The sequence below is a fragment of the Malurus melanocephalus genome, unplaced genomic scaffold (assembly GCF_030028575.1).
Source record: "Malurus melanocephalus ecotype Western Australia unplaced genomic scaffold, MMel_1.1 scaffold_87, whole genome shotgun sequence".
Lineage (NCBI taxonomy): Eukaryota > Metazoa > Chordata > Aves > Passeriformes > Maluridae > Malurus > Malurus melanocephalus.
The window spans coordinates 466,610-493,676 of record NW_026623319.1 but is presented as its reverse complement, the minus strand read 5'-3'; the positions used below and the strand labels follow the sequence as shown (position 1 = coordinate 493,676).

General features: G+C 43.4%; 2 protein-coding genes across 9 annotated transcripts in view; one reads left to right on the top strand and one right to left on the bottom strand.

Annotated features, from left to right (window-relative positions):
• The window catches only part of LOC130574658 (6-phosphofructo-2-kinase/fructose-2,6-bisphosphatase 4), a 48,679-nt gene extending 40,697 nt beyond the window's left edge, over nucleotides 1-7,982 (top strand). For 2 of the 7 annotated variants that reach the window (XM_057367994.1, XM_057367993.1), the window contains exons 14-15: nucleotides 323-400; nucleotides 2,972-3,023. In XM_057367994.1, the coding sequence (XP_057223977.1) occupies nucleotides 323-385 (63 nt within the window). In that variant the 3' untranslated portion in view covers nucleotides 386-400; nucleotides 2,972-3,023. Of the gene's footprint in view, nucleotides 1-322; nucleotides 401-1,046; nucleotides 1,098-2,971; nucleotides 3,755-7,780 lie in introns of those variants that run through there. The other 5 variants (XM_057367990.1, XM_057367995.1, XM_057367991.1 and 2 more) reach the window with 5 other exon arrangements.
• Nucleotides 7,983-12,929: 4,947 nt separating this feature from the next.
• PRKCD (protein kinase C delta) overlaps nucleotides 12,930-27,067 on the bottom strand; it is a 61,026-nt gene continuing 46,888 nt past the window's right edge. The window contains exons 6-18 of one of the 2 annotated variants that reach the window (XM_057367986.1): nucleotides 27,033-27,064; nucleotides 26,274-26,359; nucleotides 25,850-25,979; nucleotides 25,133-25,233; nucleotides 23,923-24,019; nucleotides 23,492-23,622; nucleotides 19,534-19,707; nucleotides 18,894-18,985; nucleotides 17,315-17,377; nucleotides 16,016-16,154; nucleotides 14,996-15,184; nucleotides 14,628-14,756; nucleotides 12,930-13,459 (exon numbers count right to left, since the gene is read on the bottom strand). In XM_057367986.1, coding sequence (XP_057223969.1) covers nucleotides 13,301-13,459; nucleotides 14,628-14,756; nucleotides 14,996-15,184; nucleotides 16,016-16,154; nucleotides 17,315-17,377; nucleotides 18,894-18,985; nucleotides 19,534-19,707; nucleotides 23,492-23,622; nucleotides 23,923-24,019; nucleotides 25,133-25,233; nucleotides 25,850-25,979; nucleotides 26,274-26,359; nucleotides 27,033-27,064 — 1,522 coding nt within the window. In that variant the 3' untranslated portion in view covers nucleotides 12,930-13,300. The remainder of the gene's footprint in view (nucleotides 13,460-14,627; nucleotides 14,757-14,995; nucleotides 15,185-16,015; nucleotides 16,155-17,314; nucleotides 17,378-18,893; nucleotides 18,986-19,533; nucleotides 19,708-23,491; nucleotides 23,623-23,922; nucleotides 24,020-25,132; nucleotides 25,234-25,849; nucleotides 25,980-26,273; nucleotides 26,360-27,032; nucleotides 27,065-27,067) is intronic. The other variant, XM_057367987.1, reaches the window with a different exon arrangement.

Below are 27,067 nucleotides of genomic sequence, written 5' to 3'. Positions count from 1 at the left end.
CTCAGCTGAGTTTAATTTATTTTACATATGAAGCTTTGCTRCTGGTTTTCTGTGAGGGGAGAGCAAATTTTCTGTAGAGCAAATTTATATATGAGTTCTAGCTGGAATATTTATCTTTGAGAAACGAGAATTTGAAGATGTGGTGTCAGTCTGAAAACCATATGAAGTTCTGGCTGGCTTTGTCACTAGCAGAAGTAGGTGTAGCCAACAGTTGTGTTATGAATGCCATGCTAATGCTGGAGACAGAAATCATCAGCTTTTTCATCCCTGYGGTCACTGCTGTATGAAAAAGAGGAATTGATGATGTCACCTGTGTTTTAAGCCAAAGCTGGAAAAGAAGACTAGATCTCAGGATACAGCAGGACAACCGGGGGAAGGAAATTGAGCGTGTTTGTAACATGTAAGTGGAGAGAAGATGTCAGCCCAYGGCAGCTCTCTACCCTGCCTGCAACAGGCTCTCTGTGCTGCTCAGTGTTCACCTGAGCTCAGGTTGATTCTGCTGCTTGTGCCAAGCTCTGCCTTTGCTGCATCATGAAAGTTGTGTGAATTGTGTCATGATTAAAAATCTCTGGTTCCCTTGCAGATCCTCATGCTATTGCCGCCAGGTATGGCACTGACTCCATGCTGAGGTTAGGAGCAGTGCCTACTGGTGAACTGTAAATCAATTTGATAACATGAAGGAAAAGGGCTGTGTTTGGTGGTTTTCAGAAAAACAGTTTATGGTSAAAAGGATTATAGTGAGAAACGAGGTATCATGTGTGTATTCAATAGGATGTGTGACACAAAGTGCCTTGCTTACTTTCTTACCTCACTTTTGTGCAGAATCCATGCTGGAATTCTTTGCTGATTTCTTCTGCAAAGAAGCTTTTTTTTTAATGACCTGGTATTCCAAGTTCTGAAAATACTGACTTTTGGACATTTTTCTCTTCAACAGCTGCATTGCAYATTTCCTCTCCCCCCCTTTATCTGCTTTGTCATTCTGCTTTGCCATTTTGTATCTTAGTTTGATTTGTCATGTTTAGGAAATCCAGTCTGTGTTTTTGCAGTACCTGAAGCTGGAGAAGCAGAGTGAAAATCTGTGAGGATGTCTTGGAGCAGCAGGTTGTGTTAAGTAATGTAGATGAACATCTTTAGTTTGGCTGATCAAAACATCCACTCTGAATCTACATCTTGCTAAAATGTTGCTGRAAATGCCACTCCTCTGACTGAAGAGGTTTATTTCAAGGGGGAAAGCACTGCCTGAATCACCAAGTGACTCTCAGTGTGTTTAACAGGTGATGTGGCCATGCTGGCACTGGTGTGGAGTGACTCTGTTCAGGTGCACATAGAGGATCATGAAGACACTGCATTGCAGTGGACACAAAGACACAAGACTAATTTGGACAGGAATAAATTGAATTAATTAATTTTTTAAGTAGAAAAAAAAGAGTAGTGACATTTTCATTAAAACCCCTCAAATTCTCTTCTCCCTCTGCTCCAAAAGAAACCCAGCCTGGTGAATRTGGGTGATGTTACACTGTTCAGGTATAGGTTTGCATGAAGGACTGAGTTGGTGCTGTCTGCATTTAATTGCTGCTCAGAGGACTGTGAAAATTTCAAAAGATTTCGTTTGTACCACCTGCAGAAATGTTAATTACTTCTGTAAAATTAGGTTTTCAAGTAGTCTATTGAAGTCAAAGCATTTAATTAAATACAAGTGCCACAAAAAAGCATTGTTAAATAATGAAACTATTGGATTGAAAATTGCCCAGCGTGCTCTTCTGTGACCCACCCGTCACTTGTAGTCTGTGCTCCAGAACAGTGCCCTCCTTTTGGGCTCAGCTATTTTCACATGGCAGAAATGCAGGCAAAGCTCTGGAGTGTTTGTGGTATGTGTGGRCCTCAGATACCATGGTGATTTGTCTGGAGCAGATTGAAGCCTTGTGTTTGTCAGCATTGTAGTGGCTGAAGTTCTGACCTTTTCTAATGAAGGAGTCTATAGTCTTTGACTGAAAATAATTCAGGGGAATTGCTTTAGCTGTTATTGGGTCCCTTCTTTGGGCCACAAAACAAGTGCTGGGGTGAAATGTCTGCTTTGCACATCTGGCTTAGATGGTGAATGACAGAGAGATTACTCATAGCCAGATCTCYTTTTTAATTTTGTTGAGGGGATATGGGGAGGGAGATGTTAGTGCAARGTGAGCTGGCTCACCACAGTGYGAAACATCTGAGGCTGGTGAAAGCCATCAGCCTGAAGTTTGAAGAATTTGCAGTGATTTGGCTTWAAATGGATCTTGTAAGGTGCTTCARAACAGTTTATCATAGTCTGGTGTGTTGGTGGAAGGGARAATACCAAATGCACRGGCTTTGGGATGTGCAGGAGGTGCYACCATAGCAGATGTGATTCCTGACATCTTTGGCTGCACTGGGGTCTTGGTTTCATTTGGTTCTCARTAACTGAGTGCTGCATTGAATGTCACTGCTTTTCTGCAGCCTCTGCAAAATGAGGTGAGATCTAGTTGGTGTGATCAACCTTGAGTGGTTGAGGTGTCTGAGAACATACTTTCTATTTTGTTAGAGATGGTATGTAGTCTGTAACGCAAACACATGTTAAAAATCTTTCTTTGGCACAGAAGCATGGGGCATGTTCAGCAAAACACTGAACATTGAGCAGATGTGTATGTGCTGAAGCACATGATGAAGTGGATTTCTGCTGGGCCCTGTAGAAGACTTCCTCCTAAATGTGACTGAGTTGAGCTTTGGGCAATGCTGTCAGCATGGGAGCAGTGATTACTGTAAATACACTTTCCTGCTGTCTCGTTCTGGGACATGACTGGCTCTTAGTCTGCTGCATTCTTGGGGTCTGGGGGGCTGAAAACATCTCTGCTTCTCAATCAACCCCTCTGTGTACTTGTGAAGGGATCTGATTGGTGATTTTTATTGGTCTTACTGCTGCATGATAAATATTCTCTGTATTTTTATTATTATACAGAATGTAGATATTTCCAGACCTCCCGAGGATGCTCTTGTAACTGTCCCTACTCATCAGTGAATCCTGTGTGCTGACCAGCTATCGAACTCGGGGTGCTGTTTTCATCCTACTACTTCAAAATAAATCGAAAAACTAATCATTCCAATCACTTTGAAATAAAAAAAAAGCCCCACCCAAACCCAACTCATAACCCAAACCAAATGTTTGTACAGCATGACTTGAAAAAATTTATCAAATCACAATAAAACTGTTGCACTGGCTGATTTATTGTGGATGAATTATCAAACCTTGATCGGCTCTCATTGGTTTTGTAAATTGCAGTAATTTAAATATCGTGCAGCATCAAGTTTTATTGTAACAGCCAACAATCATTTTGTGTTAGTTGCAGTGTATTTATGAAAGCCAYGAAACACAACATCCTGTGTGAGATAAGAAAGTCAACATTTGTTTTGCCCAGCAGAGCACCACTATTATCTGTTTCAGGGCCCTTGGGAGTGATTGGGTTGCCATGTAATGTAAAATAACATCCCATAATTACTGTAAGCCCCTAATCCTGCTGATCCGCAGCACTGGTGCTCTCCATGTGCTAATTAATGATGTGCTGTGTTGGAACAGTAGCAACACAGCTAGTCCTCATTTATTTCCAGGACAATTATTCAAAGAATAGGAATGTGTATAGATGTTTTTAATATACAACTTTTGTTAACAGCTGTTCTGCATTAACCAGGCTTTAGGGTTTGCCTGGGGGCAGAAGTGATTTTAAATTCCCTCTTTTCTGGTTTTGTACGGATGTGGGTGATGGAGCACGCACAGCTCTGCTGTGTACTCAGATTTTACGTGTGCTCCAGTAAGCAGTGTTGATCATTCCTGAACAGGGAAGCAGAGTTAGCCAGAGGATTTTGTAGCTGAGTAGTGGCTCCAGGAGATGTGGGATCCCAAATCAGCAGGGCATGAATCCCAAACTGTGTGGCAGGAAAACCTCTTGCAGGCTGGAGGAGATGTGGTACCTTGGGCCCTTTCTCATGGTGTTCCATGGGCAGCACGAGACTGTGGGACTGTGCCACTGAGCAGGTAGCACTGAGACAGRGAAGGGCAGAAAAACACTGAACCTTGGAACTCTTTGCTGAGGGCATCTTTTAGTCGTGAAAGTAGGACTGTAGGTTGTGGAAAGCTTTTATCTGTTAGGTTTCTCAGGTGATACGTTTTTTCCCAAACCAGGATTTTGGAACAAAAAAAGTTATATATCTGCACTTCTAAAATTGTGCTGAAATTTTCAGAAGTTTATGTCTGCTATAGCCAGATTACMTCCTGGCCAGAAAACCTCCTGCTGTGRTGCTTGGTATTTAGCTAAATCACTRTCCTTGGGCTGAGATTGGGAGAATCAGGATCATTTTCCTGTTGCTCTCRTGGCTGTGATGTAGGAGTGTTTGGTCACTTTTCCGTGTTTAATTGCTCCAGGGTGTGGGCATGGGCTTTGCTGTGAAAGGTGTCCCAAAGGAGGAGACCTGAGCCTGCTGTGCTCTTTGCTGACAGCTGAGGTGACATTCCTGAGGGATCACAGGGATGCTGGCCACAGTCAGGTACTGTGGAGCCACGTGGCAGCTTGGAGTGCTGTCACCTCCCCAGGCCACAACTAAGGAAATACCCATCCAAATTAAACTAAATCCATTGTGTTTCTGGTGGGGCCAAAATCTGTGCAGGCATCTGCTGTGGAAAAACTGAGCTTTGCGGCATGAAAAAGGATGGGTTGGGCTGTTGGAGAAAATGGAGGGGGAGGATGACAGGGGCAGGAGCTTGGCCAGAGAGGAAAGCAGAGTTTGCCTGCTCTGTGGCTGGCAGAGGTTGCAGAGGGAGGAGAAGCAGCAGGAGCACCCAGGACCCTCCATTCCTGCCAGCTGCTGCCAGCCACATTTCCTGGGGCTGTGTGTGCTTGTTGTTCTCTGCTGAGCACAGCACTCACTGTGCTRACATGTGCAGCTGAGTGAAGTGGATATTTAAAAGCAGAATGCTCTCAGGGGTCTCCTCTTACAGCAGGATTGCTCAACAGCCCTGTCTTTGTCAGTAAAAGCAAGGCCATTTGCAGGATGGGCAGCATCAGTGGTGGTTTGTGGCACAGCTTTGCCAGGGGGATACTGGCTGAGAGAGTGCTGGGTGTTTATATTGTGCTSTTTATTTCTCTGTTTATGTTTGGGCTGGTTCTTGTCTCTGGAGTTCCTGCTTTTCCCTGCTGGAGCCTTTCTGCAAGATCTTCCTGTTCTGCTRTGAAGATCACACGTAGCTGAGTCAAAGTAAAACCGAAAATGGGGCCTGTCCTCGGAGACCCCCAGCATTTTGCTAGGGAGGGCTTGGTCTTTTAGGAAAAATGTGTACAAAGAGCAGAATATAATGAGAACAGCAAGAGTGGTAGAGCAGGGTATTTGAGTTAATGTGTGTACTTTGAGTCTTTCCAGGAAGGACTGGGTGAGTTGGACTCTTGTGCAAGGCACAGCAGACTGCTCTAGGGGCAGGCTCTGGCAGCAGCAAGCTCCTGCAGGGGCTGGCCAAGGAACAGGGGGAATGGCCTGGTAGGAACAGTATTTAGGAGAGCTCTGTGGGGTTTATTCTGCCTCCTGGGTTTCCTGGGCTCTCCAGACCGTGTTGCAGCTGGTGTGTGGCTGTTCCCAGGATGGTCAAGCAGTTTCAGGGATACCTTGTGTCCCAAAAGTAAGGATGAAACCTCAGTCACTTTTCTAAGCAGCAGCACCATCCTTGTTGCGTGGCTTTCCCCTCACAGTGCCCGTGGCTGTTCTGGAAGTGGGTACAATCCCAGCTGCCATCATCTCATCTAATGGGATCCCTAAGAATAAAAATCCACTTATTGTTAATGAGGATATTGGTCCCTTTCTAAGCCCCTGTTCATCTGGTCTCACTGCTGGCTATTGWGTTTGTTTAATAAGCCCTTAGGGGTGTTTATCAGGGTTTATCCCAGTTTTCTTCCTTTACTCTTGACAGTTCAGCACACTGCTTCCACAGCCTGTTCATGTTTACTCAAATTCAAGCTTTTTCTGCTTTCAGCTTTCTTGCCTGCTTATAAATATTCCCTTTGGGTCTGTTTGAGTTGTTAAAATGCTGCTTTAATCCGATACCTCTCATTGACTGAAATAAGCTGTATCTTCTACCTTGCCTTAATCACCTCATTTCCGTTTAGCTTYATGTTTGAGCTGTCTAGTTCTTGCTGCTTGTGGACTAATTTTCAGTACCTCTGGATTTCTGCATTTTGATGCTCCATTTCATGCTCCATTTAATTTTCTTTGAATCAACATCAGATGTTCAGCTTAAAAGATTGCAGCCAGTATTCTGGGAGTGCCTGTGGAGACCTCTCTGCAGTCCCAAGGAATTTCTGGGTATTTTGCATCAGTTGCTAAGAAAAACACAAATAAACACACTAAATGCCAGCATGTTCTGTTGGTTCGTTGTTGGCTTTTTTTCTCTTCTACAGCCATGCAGAATATTACTTGTCTTGCCAGTTCCTTGTGTTCTTAGATATCGATGCTTTCTGATGTTTTCCCCATTCTGAAGAGGAGATGCTTCTTGTAGAAGCTTCYTTTTGAAATAGGGTTGTTGCTTTGCTTTCTTTCACAGAGATGTGAGAGTGGGTCAGGCCATGTGCTGGTGGGTGCAGGCATTTCCAGTACTTGGATGACTCTGTCTGGCAGTATTTACTCTGTGTGTGTGTGTTCCCAGAAACCTYGCTGTGGTGTTTATGGTGGAAAATGGGGATTTACCCAAGGGTTTGAAGGCTGATGGCAAAGGAAAGGGCTCACATGGATGTAGGAGAACTGGTAGGGCAGAGCAATGTTGGCAGAAATTAATCTCCAAAGAGAATCTGGTGCTGCTTCTTTATCCTGCTTTTGTAAGAAATGGCTGAAAAATCTAGAAACTGGGCTTGGGGAGGGCATTGAATTGCTTTTTGAGTTGATGAGTTTGGACTGGTGGAGTTGTGTGTCTGCGTGTGCTGACACACTGTGCTCACCGTGTGCTGGTGGGGCTCTTCTTTCCCTGGAGTTGGACTGGAGAGACTYGTTTTGAATGTAAACTCTAATAAATGTGGTTATAAAACCACTGGAGCATTCCCTGATGTCAGTGCGACATCTGCCACATGTCTGTGTATCCCAAAGTRCATTTAAACTTTATATTACCAGCTCTTTAGGGAACACTTGATGTTACCAGCTCTTCAGGGCRTTACTCAGAGTTCTTCCAGTGACTTGGCTGCTCACAGATAGGATCAGAATTGGCTTTATGGYTGCTGCTGCTAAGGAGTCATTTCCTGGAGTGTGCTTGGAACAGGGAGAGGTGGGCTTCCCTCCATCAGGATTTTAGTGATTATGTGGTTTATATCCTTTTCAGSGTTCTGTTTTTCCTTACATGCATAAAGACTGGGAGAGACAGTGAATTAGAAAAMTGTGGTTAAAGCAGTGGTTAAAAGAAAAAAAGGTTTTAAAATCCATAACACTGAGATCTGCATATGGTGTACAGGGAGCACTTGTCCTGCCAGAACTGGTGTGACACAGGTCTGAGGGATGCTTTTCACTGGCAGCAGAGATCCTGCTTTTGGGTGTCCAAGGGGCTCTGTAGAGCTCCCAGCACTGGGACAAGGTCCTGCTCAGGGGCTGGGCCCTTTCCTTGTGTTTTACAGAGCGTTTTGAGGAAATGCATTAAAACTTGATCATCTTTTGCATCATGTAACAGCTGCATGTTGAGCAAAAACTGCGGCCAGCTGTGAAACCTTTGGTTTAATTTTTATTTTTTTTTTTGTCTTTAAATGTGCAGAATGTAGGTGTGAATCGGTCGAGAGAAGAAGCTCTGAGGACAGTCCCCACCCACCTATAGCTGCAGCTCCCGGRGCAGCAGCCCTTCCTCCAGCAGCTCAGGGCCCGGAGCAGCGCGGTGGGATCAACGCGCCTCCCCTTCCCTTCGACACATTTCGAATGTGGTTCCACTTCTTTGGAGAAAACCTGTGCTTGTGGATAACTCCCGGTGCCGAAAGGTATCAGTAAAAAAAAAGATTGTGGCAAGCAGAGTTGGTTTTAGATTTTTCTTATGTAAATTTGTGCATTTCAGTGGGATTTTACTGTTCATCTGTGGATAATGCAAGATGGTTAATTGCCCGTGTTGATTTCACTGTCAGATTTTAACTCGATTTTATTTTCTTTTGTAAGTGTTTTTTCTAAGAGTTCTCTTATTTTTACTGTGAATGATTGCCTAGAATTACATGGAGTTTTTTTGATGGTGTATTTAACATGGGTGAAATTCTACATTTTGAGCATTGGAGGCTTCAAGTTGCAAAGCTGCTTTAAATGGGGAATCCTATCACATTTGATAATTGTCCTGTGTTTTAAATTGAACTTTGGTTTGCCAATCACAACCTAAAATTTTTCTGAAATTTCCAAGGAAGATGTTCCTTTTGGAAAACCAAAGCATTAAAGCTGSATTTGCTGCCTGGAAGATTCTGCTGTTTGAGCAAGATTTTTACATTTTCCAGAGACCCAGGTGTATTTTGGAGGGCAGTGGAGGGGAACATGAGTGTGAGTGACAATTGGGGAAGGAATCAAGAGAGACAGAGAAAGACATGTCCTTTCTGCTGCAGTTACAGGAGGGGATGAGCAGCTTTTCTGAGACTGGAAGGGAAAAGGATTCAGCCTGTCAAGGGCTGGAAAAGCTGCCTGTGGTTATTTTTTTAGGGAATTTTTGGAATTAATTTCAACATAAAAGTATATGTTTCTCTTTTATAGCCACATTTAATRTGTACATCAGGAAACAGTACAGAAAGGTTAGGTGAGTTTAACCATTCTAACAGYTCATGCAACAAAAACCATCAGGTAAATTCTAAAATAATTTTTAACATAGCACACCTGCCTTGGGATTTTTTTGTATTGTTTTTAAGCACATTCCATCATCCCAATTCTTCATCACCCTTTTATGCCTAGTGAAACTCCAGTGCTAAAAATGGAATTTTTTGTGTCCRTTGAGGTCACAACCTTTTAATTGTACTAAATCAAAGTGTATTTTKTATGTGTGTTATCAGATAACTGAAAGGAGCTGCCAGCACTGCCGCTGGCTCTAGCTCTGAAATGAGAAGAGCTATTCTTTGGTAGTTGGACTGTGTTTTTTCTAAGGATTCTCTTCAATTAATTGAGCTTTTACCATGTAAGTTGTTGGGGTTGTTTTATTGTTTTGGTTTTTTTTTCCTTTCCTGAATTCCTGTGTGAAATACCAGGCCCTGGTAACATAGTTTTGCAGGCAAGGGCTAAATTGTCTTTTGTTTGTGCAGGGTTTATAAAATAATGTGCTGCTGTTGTGATTTTTTTTTTTTTTTAATAAGCTAAATTCAGCAATATATTCAGCTCTGGAAGTAAGCCATAGTGCATTGCTGGGTTCTGTTTCAGAGGAGGAATGTGTAGGGTGCAGAATGACCAGAAACACTTGCTTCAAGCGCTGCTGTCTAAAGCTTTGTGTGTGTTGTGTGTGTTATGTTATGGTAATGCCATTTCAGACCTTTATTAATTCAGCTGTGCCGTAGYTGTGGGGTGAGGAGAGTCCTCCTGGCACTGCTCAGAGGAGTTAATTTATCGATGTGTCGTTAACAAGGACAACTGAAGGAGTAATTTCCCCTCCTGCTTTGGTGTGGGAAAGCTGGGYTGTGCCCTAGGCAGCCCTCGGGACAGGAGTGGTGATTAAACAGCTTTCTACACTGAGAATGTCAGGCTTTATCTGCAAAAATCCCAGGAGGCTKCGTTAGAAGAGTGGGATTTTAGTGGCAGATAGTGAGCTTAGACCTGGCTGAAGAAATGTAGGAAGAAATGCTTCCCCCAGTGAGGGCTGTGCCCAGGGACTGCTCCTCTTCGCTGGTGAGCACRGCTTGAAATGTCTCCTCTCCCTTTGTTTTACCTCTCTGACCTGTCAGAGGTGCTGTAACATCMTCCAGGCTACATGTTCTATGTACAGTAGGTATTTTTATAGCCTGCTTTCAAATATACTGTGATGAGTGTTTTACTACAATGGGTGTTCAGTAAAAAGAGTTGTATACAAGTGTAAATAAACTATAGTGCTGATACTTGAAGAGAAAAAAAAATGAAGTTGTTGGTTCTACTGTAGGAARGTACTAAACCAGTGACTGCATCTGACCCTGGCTGGAGAGAGYGGGTGTAGATGATGAATGTAGATTTGAGGTGAATGTAGATTTGGAGTGRTGGGTTCTCCCAGGGCGTAACCAYAGCCGCTGTTCTAGGAAGGCACAGTTAAGAACTGCAGATTACTGTCACCTTCTAAAAGTGTGTGTGTGTCCCCCTCCTGCCAGAATAGTCACTGACAGGAGAGGGGAAAACGCTTGTCCTGACCTTCTGTGTTTGTACCCATTTCTTTTACTGCCTCTGACTGTCGTGTGTGCCTGGCTCAGATGCAGTCTCTCAAATGGGATTAAACTGTCCTTTCTTACAGCATTCGTTGTGATCTTTCAGACAAATGTAATCATTTGACCTTTGATCCAGGTAATAAAGATCAAATGCTACAAAGTGCAGCAGTGTGTGTTTTTCTTTCCTCCTCCMTTTCCAGTGGCTGAAATGCCAGGTGAGTGCTCCTGAGCCTCAGCAGGGTTCCACAGCTTCCACCAGCTGCGTTGAAGGAGTTTATACATAAGTGTAAGAATTAAATTAATTCACCCCTGTGGCTGTTTACTCTGRCAAATAACTGTGATTTAAGTAAGAAACTCAGTAATGAGGAAGAAGTTGGAAGAACTGATTAAATAAATGCACACTGGGATTTGCACACAGTGGAGGAGAAAGGTAAGACTTTATTAGATTTACCTGGTTACTGGKGTTAAGATCTGATCCACGCTCTCAGAGCTACACTGTTCTTACATTGTCTTGAAAATGCTGCTGCTGTTCTGAGAAAGCTGAAAATCAACAGCCAAATGCTGCCTGTCAGTACAGGTYTGCATGGGGAGGTGGAGGGCATTARATTTGCAGGGCTACCTGTCATTCTGAAGGATAAGGACRAAATAAATTACTGCTTTGTGGCTTTAGAATTATGTACTCAAATTTCCATGTCTTGGTTGTCTACATCTCCCCAACTCATAACCACTTGTATCTTGTCTGCTAGGTGGGAGGAGTGTTTGCGTTGTTTTTTAACTCCACTGTGTATTTCTGTTGGGGGAGGAGGTGATTTTTCTTGCTTGTTTTAGAGCTTTTAGGCTGCTTTCTGGATAAAATCTTTTACCAGCTGAATCTTTCTGTAGCATGAGGATGAGCCAGAGCTGATGGGTGGCTGAACCCGGCCGTTTGGTGCCCCCAGGTGGCCCTGGGATGCAGCAGAGGAGGGACCCGGCTCTGGAGCTTCCGTGCCTGTGCTGTGGGGAGGGAGCAGTGCTGCAGCCGCTGAACAGGACAGTGCTGCAGGGAAGGAAGGGGGGAGCAGCTCTGCACAGGAAAGGGGTCTGTGCCCCGTGGCACAAGTGCAGTCGGGCACAGCTGTGGCAGCAGGAGCTGCTCCTGWACCTCAGTCAAATGCCAGCTGCAGGAGTTGCTGTGTGAAGCTGCTGGAGCAGGTTTGACACTTGTGACACCAGAGCAAAGCAGGTGAGGGCAGGGAGCCAGTGCTCCCACAAGGAACAATGGCTACACTTGTAATTCATTTCAAATACCCACTGCTGTTGGCACCCACATTTGTTCCTTCTTACCTAGAAATGTGATTGTGCTCAGGTGCAAGGGCCCAGCTCTAGCCTTGGAAAGCAGAATCACTTTCTGGTGAAAAATGGCAAAGCAGAAATGACTCTRTAGGTCATGTGAAGGGGCAAACCCCAGTCTCCTGCTCTCCCCACAGCTCCTTGCAGGGCAGGGCACTGCTCGTTGCCCTTGGACAGGGGTTTGGTTTGTAAACCAGGCCAGCCCTGGCTGTTTGGAAATGCCAGCTGTGTTCTGCCCCTCCCAGCCTCAATCTGCTGCAGGCTCCAATGGCATCCAAGTCATGCTGGCATTACTTGAGTTCTAACAATAAACTAGAGCTGTTCTTTAGGAGCAGAACAAAGGCAGCACTGTATTTTTTTTAGTTCTCTACAAAACTATTARAGCTTTCTCCTGCTCTTTCAGCAGGATTAACAGTCTGAAACTACCCAGAATCTCCAGGGTGCTCCTAGGAGCTCTGTAGTGTTTCATAACTCTTGCATGAACTGACACATGTACCTTTTTTTCCACCTGCTCAGTGTTGAGAAAATCAAATAATTTGCAATAGTTACAAGATACAGAAAGCTCCTCAGAAGTAAGGAACCTTGCCTCAGCCTGAATTTTATTTGCTGACTTCAAGGAGAAGGTTTTGGAAGGAGCTTTGCAGTAATTACTTYAATGAGAAAGATAAAACTAATGATTAAGGATCAAAATTCAGAAGTAGGTGTTGGAACAAAGCAGGATTTGGTTTTGTGCCCTTCTAGCAGCACGCAGAAGGAGCCACAGCTGCTGTGTTACAAACAAGCAAAGAAAACGGGAAGAAGGATTTTGTGTTTGGCAGTTAAACAGAATAATTGCTCAGGCAGAGCAGGCAAGTAACTCCACAGTCATCACCTGGATTSTGTCATGCTGTGATTGWGGTGTSTGTTAATTGGAAATGGCATTTAGTGGCAGAACCCCACATTCCCAGGCACGAWGGGGCTGCTCRGGGATGTTTAGGCTTCTTTGTCTCATGCTTGGACTGCCTTGGAATAAAWCTGTAGCATTTAATCAGCAAAAGCAGCCCTGAACTGTTTCTCACAGCAACTGGTGTGTTACACTAGGAATCTCTGCTTTTGCCTGATTCTTCATTTTGGTTAATTCATGAAAACATAAATATTTTAAGAAAGCGATCAGGACTGACCAAGTGTTTTTTCACTGTAGTTTACAGACAAGTGAGTTAAATTATATGTTGTTAAAAATCATAGAGCCATGAATGAAAGTTACATTAAACTTCTTTTTACTTGAAGACAAATAAAAGAACCAAGGGCTCAAACACATTTTAAAAAGACATATTTTGTTCCCCAATGTCTTCTCTCGAGCAAAATATACAGCACATTTTTATATATATATAACATAACTACATTCAAGTACCAAACAGAATTTACATTTTCCCACACAGAGAAAATAATGCACATGATTCACATACCTTAAACCCAACCATGCATAAAAACACTGCCAATAAATCAGGAGTTGAACATAATTCATCACACTACTGTGTATTCTGGAGTATCGACATCATTGGAGTGCATTAACACTTGGAGTCTGGGTTTGTAATGTGTAACCCTGCTTTAAAGTCCAACTGTTCAGAGGCTTACTTGTTCAAGATCTGCTCAAATTTAGGGTTAATAAAAGAAAATCCATCAAATGCAGACTGATCCATGGACTCAATCAGATTTTTGTCACTGTAAGACAGTTTTGGCTTCTCRCTCAGAAATTCTCTATCAAAGTTGTTGTAGTCACTTGCTGATTTCTGTGTTAGAGAGGAAAAACAGGTTGAGGGAAACTTTGCCATTTTCTTCCAGAACAAATTACTTAAATACAGAAGGTGGGGAAGTTAATCATTGAGCTCCCTCCCTCCTTCCCCTGCTTAAGAGAAAAAAATCTAATTTTAGCCTATTTTAAAAAGATTGTAAGACTATAATCAGACAATTTCTTGTTGTAAATTGGAAACCAACTGAAAAAACACACCCAGGTTACTTTGGAGAAGAACCAGCTAGATTTGTGAAAATCTTTGGATAATAACCCAGTGTTATCTATTGACAAGGGCAATGCAGCATTTACTTACACGTAAGGCAAATATTTCTTGTTATTAACCAAAATGTTAAATTCCTGAGAGCATTTTACAGCCTGTACTTGGTCAGAGAAAAAAGCAATGCCCTATAACAGCTGCTTTGTGTTTCATAAATATTGATGTAACTAAAAACTGTTTTACACTTTGAACCACCAAAGATTAGTGTTTRTAGGATCCTTATGTTTCTAGATTTCCCACTGAGTACATTTTAAAGAGACTGTTGCCCCAGATCATTTCCCCTGTTCCAGTAACAGGCTGGAGAAGCACTGGTTTGGATTTTTAACCAGGTGAGCTGAAGCAGCAGCATCCCACTATGATACAGACTGTGAGTTACAGTCTGTTCTTTAGATGTTTTTTTCAGGTGACATCAGGAATGTACATTAATTCTAAGTTCACTAGCGTAGAGAATGCTGGTTTTTGCCCCCTTGGAGACACCTGGGTGAGTTTCAAGCAGCAAGATTTAATGTTTGCACAGAGTGCCCACAGTCAGGAATCAAGTGAGCAGCCTCGAGCTACAGCTGCTCCTCCCATGTGGCATTTCAGAAAAGAAAACTGCAACGAACTGTGAACATTCCTAACATGAGGGGAATGGAGGTCAAAGTTATCTGTTGGTTTTCCTGAAYGTTTTCTTCAAGAGACTCTTAATAGGAAGATCTCAGGGCAGTCAAAGGAGCACAGTGCACTTGTGTGTAACTGAACCATCCATGAACAATGGGGTTGCAGATACACAACTTCCTCATTTGTAAAATGTGAGGAGAAAAGGGCAGTGGGGTACTTCACCCAGATACAGAATTTATCCCTTATCCCCAGGATGCTTTTTACCAAGAACAAAGAACAACCCACATACCACTTTTGGCCTGAAGGGAGGRTCCACCTCCCTCTTCTCTAGTGCTGTCCAGTTGATTGTTTTGAAGAAAGGATGGTCTCTGATATTCCCAGTGACCCCAAGTCGTTTTGCTGGATCCCTTTCAAAGAGCTGCAAGAGAAGACACCCAATAACCTGTTACAGCTGCTCCAAAGGCACCTGGCAGTGGAAGAATAACGGGTATGGTGCTAAAACAACTAAAGGTGCTGACAGCAAACRGAGCTTTAGTAATTCATGTGACCTGGATTTCCATTGTAAGAGCAGTTTGCTGATGAACAGCTCCTTTCCAAAGCCCAGATTTGTCCCTCCCTGGACAGAGACTGGACCCACACGCTCATCACCGCTCCTACCTTTTCTAAGATATCCTTTGACTCCTTGGTGATCCAGCGTGGGTAGTGAGGAGTGTCCACTCGGATGGACTCAAACAGTTCATCTTCATCATCCCCATGGAAAGGGGACTGGCCAATGAGCATCTCATAGAGCAGCACCCCAAACGACCACCAGTCCACAGAGAAGGTGTACCGCAAACCCTGCAGGATCTGGGGCCAYGCAGGAAGGAATACAAGTAAGTAGTAAGAAAAAGCAATACATCCCCAAAACCAGGAGAGGTGTTTCAAGAGAGAATCTTTAATAACTAGAGCATTTAGGGAAAATAAAATCCATCTGTCTTGGAAATGGGGACACTGATGTACAGCTGTGGTTTTACCAATGGCTCCTGTTTGTGGGAGTGTAGCCAGCTCCCTGGACAGGTCTTTGCTCTCATTCAGAAATTCTCTCCCTTAACTTTAAATAACCATAGACTTAAAAAACATCCTCTCTAGTTTCCTTAAAAGATGAAGGGAGAAGCAAACAGTGATGCAAAGTGGATACCTATGGAAAACTTTGACATAATTTATAGCATTAAAAGCTAAATACCTTAGTTGAGCTACCTTGCAAATGAGTTTTTTTTTTTTTAATTTTAAATAACACAGAATTTAACGCAGTGAGATTCCCCTTAGGAACTCCTTTTGTTTTAAATTCTGGCTGTTTGTATAGGCACAAGTCTCTTCTCTATTTGCAGTGCACATACATAAATTCATTCTGCAGGAGCCCTGTGTATGTGCCGGTGACAACGAATCTCCAGGTCTTAAAAAACTGAGCATTTTAACTTTGAAAAATCACATTGTTTCAGTTTAAAGCTACAGAATATTTAAAATATCAAGTACCTTTTATAAAGAATGCAGATACAATTTTTTTCTTTGATTTTTACCTCTAATTAGACTTAAACTGTCCTGAACTATTAGTCTACAAARAGGTGATAAATCACAGCAGCTCTTCTGCCATCAGGGCACTCAATCCATCCCAGCAGTGTCTGTGTGTGCCATACTGACCTCGGGAGCGATGTAGTCGGGAGTCCCACAGAAAGTGCTCGCCTTGTTGTCACCAAAAACGTTTTCTTTGCACATTCCAAAATCAGCTATTTTGATGTGGCCTTCTTTATCAAGCATCACATTGTCCAGTTTTAGGTCTCTGCAAAAAGTGTTGAAAAGATGTTGTGCTTTAAGTCATTTTGTAACCAGATGTGCACAGCTTCTTCACTGATAAACACCTCTCATACTGCACACACAGAGGCTTTTCAAGGAAATAATCATCCATCAACACTATCCATACAAAATGGTACTTTGTATGTACAGAGACAAGGGAAGAATTCTCTCTTGTCAGAGAAAAAAGAGGCTGAGGTACATATATAGAGTGTGACTTTATAATCTTCCACATTTGCTTTCAGATCCAAAAGCTCAGCCAGAGCTTCTGTTGCTGCTGGAAGGTGACGTGAGTTAATGCCCCAGCAGCTGACACAGCAGTGCTGCCCCAGCTCCAGGGCTCAAAAGGAGGATTGTGTTGGTTTCTGAGAGCCTTTGGCAGGAATTTGACTGTTTGAAACCTGCCCAACTCTTAACACTACCTGTGACTTGCTCCTGGTTCCAGCACGAGTTCATGTGTTGTGGCATGGCCTGTGAAGTGGCTTATTGATGTCTTTTCTCAGAATAACACTATTCAACCAAGTAAGAGCTCTTTTTCCCAGCAGTTTCCAAAAGCTACATTCCCTCCCTTTGACCGGGATGCATTTTTTGTCCATCTGGCTGMAAAAGCACATACCAAGGAGGGCAGGCTGAAGAGAAACTGAACAGCCCTCTGCTTACCAAGACAGACTGAAATAGAGCAGAGAATTTCACAAAGAACCGGGCAGTCTTTTCTCCTGGGTAACTGAAGTTCCCAGTACCAGCAGTGGATCAGGGTCTGGCCCCTGATGCTTCAACCTGGTGAGGCAGAAGCATCAATATTGTGATTTCACCTGAAGGCAACTTTCACCTTGGTGGTTTGCTCCAGGCCAATGGGAACCGAGAGCCTCAAGGACCYTCTCCCTCACCTCCAAACTAAATAGACTCACGATTTGAAGGCAGTGTTTAAAAAGAGCTGAAACAAAACTGCTTTTGTGTAACACAAATACCATTCCAGTTGCCAAGGAAAAAAACACAAATAGAGATTCATCTCAGGCATGTTAATAGCCTTGGAACTACATCAGATCTCTGACAGACAGCTTGTACTTGTTACATGGATCAGGAATTCAAAGATGCATGAAGTGCTGAGACAATTCCCAGGTTGCAGCCTTGGAGCCAGCTGGTACTCACCTATAAATAATGCCTTTGCTGTGAAGAAACTGGAGCCCACATAAAATTTCAGCTCCRTAAAACCTGAAAAGACCAAAACCAAATCTTTTAATATTTGCTCAGTTACAGCCCAGTCAATGCAAGTAGCCAAAATAATACTGTGGGCATYTTTTCATGGAGTGAGAAGCAGTGTGCACACCTTTAAATCCCAATATACCCAATAGTGTTTAAGCAGCCAGATGCTGTAAACTGCTGTTAATCCCTTCACCACACATCGGCAGTGTCCAACACCAAACAGCAGAGGGGACACGACAGCGATTTGCTGGAAGGCTTCAACCCACTTCCCTCAGAGAACATCATCCCTTTCCACTTCTTTAATAACAGTCTGTGTGTGGCTTTAGCCTTTTGAAAGACAGCCACTGGGAGCTCAGCTCTCCAGGATTGCTGTAGGAGGGGTGGGCACCAATGGCAAGGTTTGAATTGGGCCTCACCTYCTCCCTCTGCACCTGCCTGGTCACAACAGACAGGCTGAAAAGTAGATTCACTTCCTCAAAAAAAAAGAGGTGATAATCTAGGGGACATGAAGGAAACTCTAAAAGAGTACTTCCCTCTGCCCCAAAAATATTAAAATATTTTTAAAATTATAGACTATTTCCATTTCTGTATAGCAGAAGAATGTTGACCCAAAACAAATAGGCACAGAATATACCAGGAGAGGATGCCAGATATACGGATGTTTTCTGGGATGCAGGTAAATTGGAGGTGCTTTATCCAGATTTTTGCTGGGCAGAGTGGGAAGAGATCTTGCCCTGACCTACAGAACTGGCTGTTGATACCAGACTTTTGTTCTGATCCCATCCAGTCATCATCCCCGAGTGCAGGGCCAGTAACCAAAGCAATTTTCCTGGTGCTTACCAATAGGTGCAGCACCCCTGGCACTGTTGCTTTGTAAGGTTTTACATGCCACCCCTTCAATGATGTCATTAAAAACTCCTRTGGGTTTGGGTGGGAGAAGTAGAAACTGACCTCAAACTAAAAATGATAGCTAAAGTAACTATAATACAGTATTTTTACATCCTTCAAAGATCACTGGAGCTGAAAACTTATGTCATAGATAACTGACACAATTGCACTCGCTAAACAAAGTGCTCAACGAATTTATTAGCATCTTGTGGAATGTACAGGCGTTTTTGTACTATCATGTCAATTTAGCAGTAATAGTTGAATTTCCACTCCCCCCATGCTGTTTTCCATTTTTTTTCCATCAGAACACTGTCCCACAGTACACTGAAGCTGTACCTTTTGCTTTTCAGGGCTGGCTCATGTTGCAGTTTATTTTGCACCCCTAGGTACAAGCATCCCATAAAGTAAAACATCACACTGCTCTGTAAATCAAGAAAGCCCAGCTCCACACATCATTGAGTGTGATGTGTGTTCCACCACGTATTCTTCCTTGTATTCAACCAGTGCCTGGAAATATCTTTTCAGTCATCAGGAACTGAAACTTGACTGCAGGTAAGGAGGGGCACAGAATGAGAATCAGTAAACCCAGAGACCAAAATAATTGCTGGAAATGGGGAATGAAGGGTTGAGGACTCACGTTGCTCTGTAGAGRTCGAAACGCCCCTTGTCTTGTATGTGGAACATCAGGTCTCCCCCATTCAGGAACTCCATAACGAAGAACAAATGATCCTTTTGCAAATAACCAGGGAATGGAACAATTACTGATGCTATCCCAACCACAGATGAAGTAGCAGGGTGCCTATAGGGGACCAAGCAGCCACTTCCCTCTTCTCCTCAAGGATTTGAGTTTCATGCACCCTGTGATGCTCCTACAGAATTGAGTGGCCTGGTATTGTAAAGGTAAATATCTGAGCTTGTATTCTGTGACTTTCTGGACTTAAAAAAAATACACATTTATACAGACTTACTGATTTCTACCTGTGACAGTCATTCTTTTTCCCCTCTCCAAGGGTGAAGCTCAGATCAAACAGTGATTAAAATAAACTCCCTCTTATTCCAGACTGCATATGTGTTTTTCTGATTTTATTCTTTCCATACCAAGATACGTTTGGTCATACTCATATTTACTTTCCAATAGGCCCATGAATTATTGCAGAGCACAAGAAAAGGACATTTAATTATTGCATCACTAAATTACTTTCATTTGACTGCTGGTAACAGCATCCATTAAAAGGCTCAGTCTGTTGTGTTGCTGTCACCATGGGATTTTTTCTTACCTTTGTCTGAAATGTGCAGAAAAGATGTGTGAGAAATGGATTTTCCCAGGCAAGAGCAAGGACCCGCTTTTCCACCATGGTACATTCCACGTCATCATCAATTAGCACCACGTCCTTTTTCAGAGCTTTGATAGCAAAGAATTCATTCTTCCCTTTCAGCTCAGCAAGCAGAACCTACCAAAAAAAAAAAAAAAAAAAAAAAAAAATAAGAGTACAGCACATGTAGGAAAGACTATTGCTGATTATATCAGAGAGGGAAAGCCAAAAATGTTCACAGCAGGTGCACTGACAATTCAAAAACCACATTTAAATGGGAAAGATGAGGGAGGTYTGGAAAGGTGAAGCTGCTGAACACTGAGATGAGGAGATTGTGGTACATGGTCCTTGTGCTCAATGTCATGGTCTGACRCTGGCCAAATGCCAGGCACCCACCACAGCCACTCACTCGCTCTCCCCTGCCACACCTGGGCAGAGGAGAGAAAAAATTAATGAAAGGGTCTCTATTGAGTCTGAGGTAAAGCTGACAGCCCTTCCAGTGCTGTGCTTTGCAGGAGTGGCTGGACAGGCATTGATAACAGTTCAGTGTTTTGGCTACTGCAGGGCATCCCTGACATTCCTTTCCCCATCAAAGGGATGGGAGCAGGCAGATCCTGGGAGGGGACACAACCAGGCCAGCTGACCCAAATCAACCAAAGGGATGTTCCACACCCACTGACATCAGCTCACATAACGGAGCTAAGAGAGAGAGGAGGAAGGGGGGCATTCATGAGTTTTCAGTGTTTGCCTTCTGGAGCAACCACTGTGTGTGCTGAAGCCCTGMTTCCCAGGAAGTGCCTGAACAATGCTGCTCATGGGAAATAGAGATTGACTTTTTTCCCTTTAGCTTTTGCACRTGCAGGTCTCTGCTTACYCTTTTTCTTTGCTGTAATGAAACTATTTTATCTCCCCTTGCTGGCTGTTCTCCATCTTGCTCTCCCCTGTCTGAGGGAAAGGGAGTGGTAGAGTGATTTAGGAGCACCCAGCCAGGGTCACCCACTTGTCTTTTGGTGCCCAATGTGGGGCACAAACCCCCAACTCCAGGATYAAGAGTGCCATGCTTTACTGACTGAGCTAGCTGGGCGAGAGTGGGTGAGCAGGTGYTGTGGGTGCCTGGCATTCAGCCAGCATCCAAACCAAGACAGGGTCATGAGTTGAGATAAGAAACAGGAGAAAACACTCCAAGGGCATAACAGGCTCAACTTAGAGGTGCAAAGTGCATTTATTACTAACAAACAAAGTCAGAGGAGAAGAATGAGAAGCAAACATTTTTTTATGTTTAGAAACACCTTTTTTCCCCCCAACCCCTCCCTCCTTCCCACCRACAGTGCAGAGAGACAAGGGTGGGGTGTTTGGTCAGGTCATCACTGAGATCCTTCACGCAGGGAGGGAGTCCTTCCCGCCACGCAGGGAGAGGAATCCTTCCCCTGCTGCACCATGGGGTCCCTCCCACAGGAGACAGTTATCCAGCATGGTTCCATCTCACAAGCACCTGTTCTCCCAAAACTGMTGCAATGTGAGCCCCCCATGGGCAGTCAGTCCTCCCCAATCTGCTGTGGMGTGGTCACTCATCCACGGGGTGCAGTCCTCCAAGGCCAGGCTGCTCCAGCCTGGGAGCAGGGCCCCTCTCTCCATTGGGTCTCCACAGGATCACAGCCCCTCCAGGCATCCACTGCTCCAGTGTGGGCACCTCTCCATATCTGCAGGGGCACAGTGCTCCACCATGGTCATCTCCACAGCCTGCAGAGGAATCCTGGCTCTGGTGCCTGGAGCAGCTCCTCCACTGACCTCAGCGTCTCCATGTGGTTTCCCTCCCCTGTTCCCACCTCCTCATCTTCTCTGGCTGTGAAAAAACTACATCCCCCACCTTGTTTTGATTTTCTTCTTAAATATGTTATCACAGAGGCGTAACCAACATCTGTGACTGGCCCAGTCTTGGCCAGCAGCATGTCCATCATCCCCAGAGCCATCAGGGATTGGCTCTGCCTGACGTGGTGGAAGCTTCCAACAGCTTCTCACCAGAAGCCACCTCCGTGGCCTCCCCATTACCAAAAACTAGGCCAAGCAAAACCAACACATTCCATCCTTTGCCTCTGTGAATCACTTATTTAGGAATTACTAAAATCCCCAATCAACATACAATCTTCACTTAGACCAACAAAAGCCAAAAAAACCAACTAAACTCAACAGAAGAAAAGCTGCTGCCCTACACCAAATCCAGAAATACCATTATCACAACACAGAACAAAAAGGACAAATCRCACAAAATCTATCCCTGGACCCTTCACTACAATTACAACACAAATTTCCCACTATTACTCTATGTAATAACACAATTTAATACTTGTTTTGCCCATTATTTCTCTCAATTAGTATCTTTAACTCCAAGTCCCCATGACTGCCCACATTCTCCACCAAAAAATGCCATGGTTTGACAMTGGCCAAACACCAGGCACCCATGACAGCCACGCACTTGCTCTCCCCTGCCACACCTGGGCAGAGGAGAGAAAAAAATTTAATGAAGGGGTCATGAGTTGAGATAAGGACCTGGAGAAAACACTCCAAGGGCAAAACAGGCTMAACTTAGAGGTGTTAAGTGAATTTATTACTAACCAAGTCAGAGGAGAAGAATGAGAAGTAAAATAAACCCTTAAAGACACCTTTTTTCCCCCCAACCCCTCCCTCCTTCCCACCGACAGTGCAGGGAGACAGGGATTGGGGGGTTTGGTCAGTTCATCACTGAGATCTTCTTCTGCCACTCAGGGAGAGGAGTCCTTCCCCTTCTGCACCATGGGGTCCCTCCCACAGGAGACAGTTATCCAGCGTGGTTCCATCTCACAAGCACCTGTTCTCCCAAAACTGCTGCAATGTGAGCCCCTCATGGGCAGTCAGTCCTCCCAAAACTGCTGTGGCGTGGTCACTCATCCACGGGGTGCAGTCCTCCAAGGCCAGGCTGCTCCAGCCTGGGAGCAGGGCTCCTCTCTCCATGGGATCACAGCCCCTCCAGGCATCCACTGCTCCAGYGTGGGCAGCTCCCYACGGGYTGTGGGTGAATCTCTGCACTCCTGTRGAGCCCAAGGGTGCAGGGGACAGCCCACCTCACCACAGTCTTCAYCACAGCCTGCAGAGGGATCTCAGCTCYGGTGCCTGGAGCAGCTCCTCCCCCACCTTTCTCCRCTGACCTCGGTGTCTTCAGGTTGTTTCCCCTCAYATGTTCTCACCTCCTTCTCTTCCCTGGCTAGAAAAAAAGCTGTGTCCCATTTTGTTTTGATTTTCTTCTTAAATGTGTTACCACAGAGACRTAACCAACATCTCTATGTGGCCCAGGGTTGGCCAGTAGCTGTCCATCCTCAGAGCCATCAGGGATTTGCTCTGCTGGTCATGGTGGAACTTTCCAGCAGCRCCTCACAGAAGCCATTTCTGTGTCCCACCCCAAAACCAGGCCATGCAAAAYCAGCACACACAGGACAGGAGTTCTGTCAATGTCTTGTGAGGGTATAAACAGCAGCCATGCAAAGCCTGTTCTGTCACTAGAGCTGGAGTTTCAGAGACAGCAGTGACAGAGCCTGTGGAGGTCACACTGCTCTCCCAAACATCCCTGCCATTGCATGGGGCATTATGAGGCTGTTTCTGTATGGAGGGAACAACAAACCTAAAATATCCATCTCTAATGTGTGCATTAAAGGACAATTCCTCTGCCTCAGTACTAAACACTGACAAACTACTATGATCAATCACTTTTGAGTTTAGACAAGATTCAGCAGATGAATTTTTTAGTGTCTTCAACAAAGATGTCTGTATACAATTCTGTGGAAAGATTACTGGCCCAAGGAGCTGTGAGACCTTTCTGGTTAAAGGAAATATTTATCACATTGCAGAGACCAAGTGAGGCAGACCCTTAAGCACTCAGTTTGTTACATACCTTTCCAAAGCTTCCTTTCCCCAATACTTTGTGGAAGACAAAGCTGTCTGTGTTGAATTTTCTCCTTGAAATTCTCAAYGCTGTGTTGGTTGACCTCCCCTCCCAGAGCTTATCATACTCGCTGTTATCTGCTGATCAAAACAGGGAAAGTTCAATGGATGCAGAAACACTGCAGGACTCAGAGCCCGGGGTAAGAATTTAAGTACTGACACAGTATCCCAATGCATCTGCTGCTGGAATACTGGTGAACCTAAACGTAAGGGCCAACTCCTCTGTAAGCATTTTGTGTGGCCAGAGATGGTAAAAAGAAATAGATTTTTTTTTCCTTTTAACAGCACTTATTAAAAAAAATGTCTAACATAAGGCAAGAATGAATAACTACTTAAATTGTCTGGCAGGTAAGTGGCTGTATTGAAACATTGTTTTCTCACCTGTTGCATCTCCTCCTGGAGCTTTATGTTTCTTATCAAAATCTTGATAAATTCCAACACTTTCTACAGATCCAGAATCAGACCTTCGTGAAGATTTCTGGGAAGAAGGGGAACATTTGAAACTATATTAGCACTATTACTTTAGAAACAGAGTAATAGCTTTAAATGTAACATGATAGTAGCATAAACTTTTCTTTTTAATTATTAACTCCCAGTATATATCTTTTCTCAAGAAGTCTGGTTCATAGGTTATTTAGTCACCTTTGTTACAGCTTCACATCAGCCAATTGCTTTACTTCCTTCACTGCAAGAAAGTAAGTCGCTGAAATTCCTGGACAGAATAAGTTGTTCATTGCAAAATTATTAAAGGTATAGTGGTTTGAATCCATAGTGGGAAGAATTTTAACTRTAGGAAAATGTCCCCTTGGATGTTGTTCATGTGAAAGAGGAGATGGGAATCACTGTTACACCCAACATGCTGAAGTCATATCTGAAATGTGACATCCATCTTTAGCACAGAGAAACAACTTTTAGATATGGAAGATCCCTGGGATCAAATTACAGTAATGAAAAGATTGAGCTCCTGTGTCATGAAAGAGCTGGCACAACAGCTCTCACTGTTTTCAAAGTAAATATCCTGTGAGAGCTTAGGAATACACARCTCAGAGGAAGCACTGTTGGCTTTTGTGATATATTTTCCTGTTTTATTTCAGAGCTTCTGTCTGAATCTTTATTTGCAGAAGTTGACCACAAARGAATCATGTTGCAGCAGGAGATGAACAATGTAAGCTGTGGGACCAGCATTAATTCCAGAGAAGTTTTCTCTGTATGTGTATATGTATTGAGAATACCTGGTATATTTCTCCTTATTCACTTAATTTTATAATTCAAATGGMATTTTAAAGTTGAAGCATATAAAAACAGATTTAGCATTGTGATGCCACTGACAGAAAGGGAGAAAATAATCTTGGCATCACACCACACCTTTTAAAAAATTGTTCAAGTGGCATACCCCCTCCACTATTTCAATTTGAGGCCATTGATATCTTTGTTAGTCTCTGTAAGTGTCARATTWAAAAAGATAAAGCTGTTTGCATTTYGTCTTTTCCMAACTCAGTTCTCCATAAAAAATTATGCAGAAAAGATAAAGTGGAAACCCCAGAATGCTCTGAAAACAAGTRATTACCTGACAAATGGCAATAAAGCTTACCTGGCTAACTTGATTTAAAGCTTCAGCTAGCAACTTCTGGTTTATTCCACATAAATTTGCCACCTTCTTYTGGCATTTATGATGCACATTCATCCCACACTCTGGAAGAAATGTAAGGATTGTTAYACAAGCATCAGGGAAATGCTGACATTACAACAAACAGGGCTGTTTTTTCTGTAGTTCAGAAACCTTTTTTAAAACCAGACTGGACAGAGATCTGTCATTGCAACAGAAACTGCGTTTTTTATCCTTTAACACAACGAAGGCTAAAAAAGAAAAAAGGCTCACAAGGAAAAAAACCTCCAATCACCATCACTTATTCTCAAAATCTGTTACAATAAGGATCACTGTGCCTTTTTGTGGGAGAATTACAGAAGCAATATTTACAGTAAACGCTTTGAACCCACTTTCATGTGCAATGTTGAGTCAGTCACCAAAGTTCAGCTATTYCCAAAGCAGTAATTTTGATAACACTGAAGATTACACCTCTGCAGTGTTTCCTCACTCCTTCAGCAGTTCACCTTGGCTGAGCTATCTCATGAGCCCAGTGTCTCTGTGTCTCTTTAGTACAAAACCTTTTTCACCCCATATGGGTGAGATGAATCCCACCCTACACAACACACATGCAAAGGCACAGGGTGCAGCAACAGCCAGTCTCCAGTGCRGGGGGAGCTCTGGGAAAACACAGAGAGGTCCCAGCTCCCTCCTCCTCCTCACCTTCACATTTGAGCCCCTGCTTGACCAGCCCCCAGAGCAGGCTGCCACAGTGGTCACAGAAGGTGGGGCTCATGTAGTTGTAGACTCGGAAGCGATGGGGCATGTCGATGTTGAACCGCTCCTTCTGGAACTGAGCACAGGGACAATTCCATCTCAGCCTCAGCTCCCTCATCCAGCAGAAAAATGGATTGCCCAATCCACACCACCCCTTCCCCCCTCCCCCAGAGCTTTTAGCTACTTTTCATGCTTGGAAGCTTTCCCACTGTGTGTTACAGAACTTTACACAACTTCAAGCAAAGACAGAACCTCGGGTTGCGCAGCCAAGCATCTCCCAAATGGAGTTGGCAGCTTCTGTACAARGTTTTGTTAGTTCAGGAATGTTTAATTAGATAATTACACTCTAAATTATTGTTCCAGCTCTTACCATTGTGTCCCTGCTGTTGGCTGCAGTACCAGTACACCTCCCAATGATTTTATCAATGCATTTCTTRTGAATAGCAGCATTGCATTCTTCAAGGCATGCAAAAGAAAAGAAAGGATTCYGTCACATAATAAATACATGTTTGAATACAACAGCAGAATGTGAAAATCACACTCCTTTTGCATTATACTACAAACACCAAAAGCTTATTTTCTGTCAAGGTAATAATATTTTTTAAGCTGATTCCTCCACCTTTTTACTTTTACCATAAATATTAAATTCTAAACTAAATCAGCTTCCATTAAGCAATTTTCCCAGCATTTGATAACAGAAGGACAATGTCATGCTTTTGAGTTTTATCCTTTGATACCTCCTCCCTGTTTCAAGTAATGCACAAGTCGAAGTCAAAAGTGATTTTCAATTCAGCTGTAAAACCCTTCAATAGTTGTAACTAATTTTAAAAAAGGTTTCACAAAAAAACTGCTGTCATAAATACGCACAACTTTTCAACAGCATAAGACAAGMAGAATAGCTAAGTCTAAATCTTGACACTAAAACCCCAGGTAGGAATCATAATCAGATTCCTTTGGTTATTGTGCAAAATTGATATTTAACATCCACTACTACCTATGGTGATGATGCATTATGCAATGCATATTTACAGATTTTTTTTTTCAAGAGTAACTATTAGATCTCCAGATTCATGTGGAAAGCAGCATAAATAAAAAAAAAAAAANAAAAAAAAAAAAAAAAAGAACTTACGTCTACATTTGTATCCTTGCTTGTTGAGTCCCCTG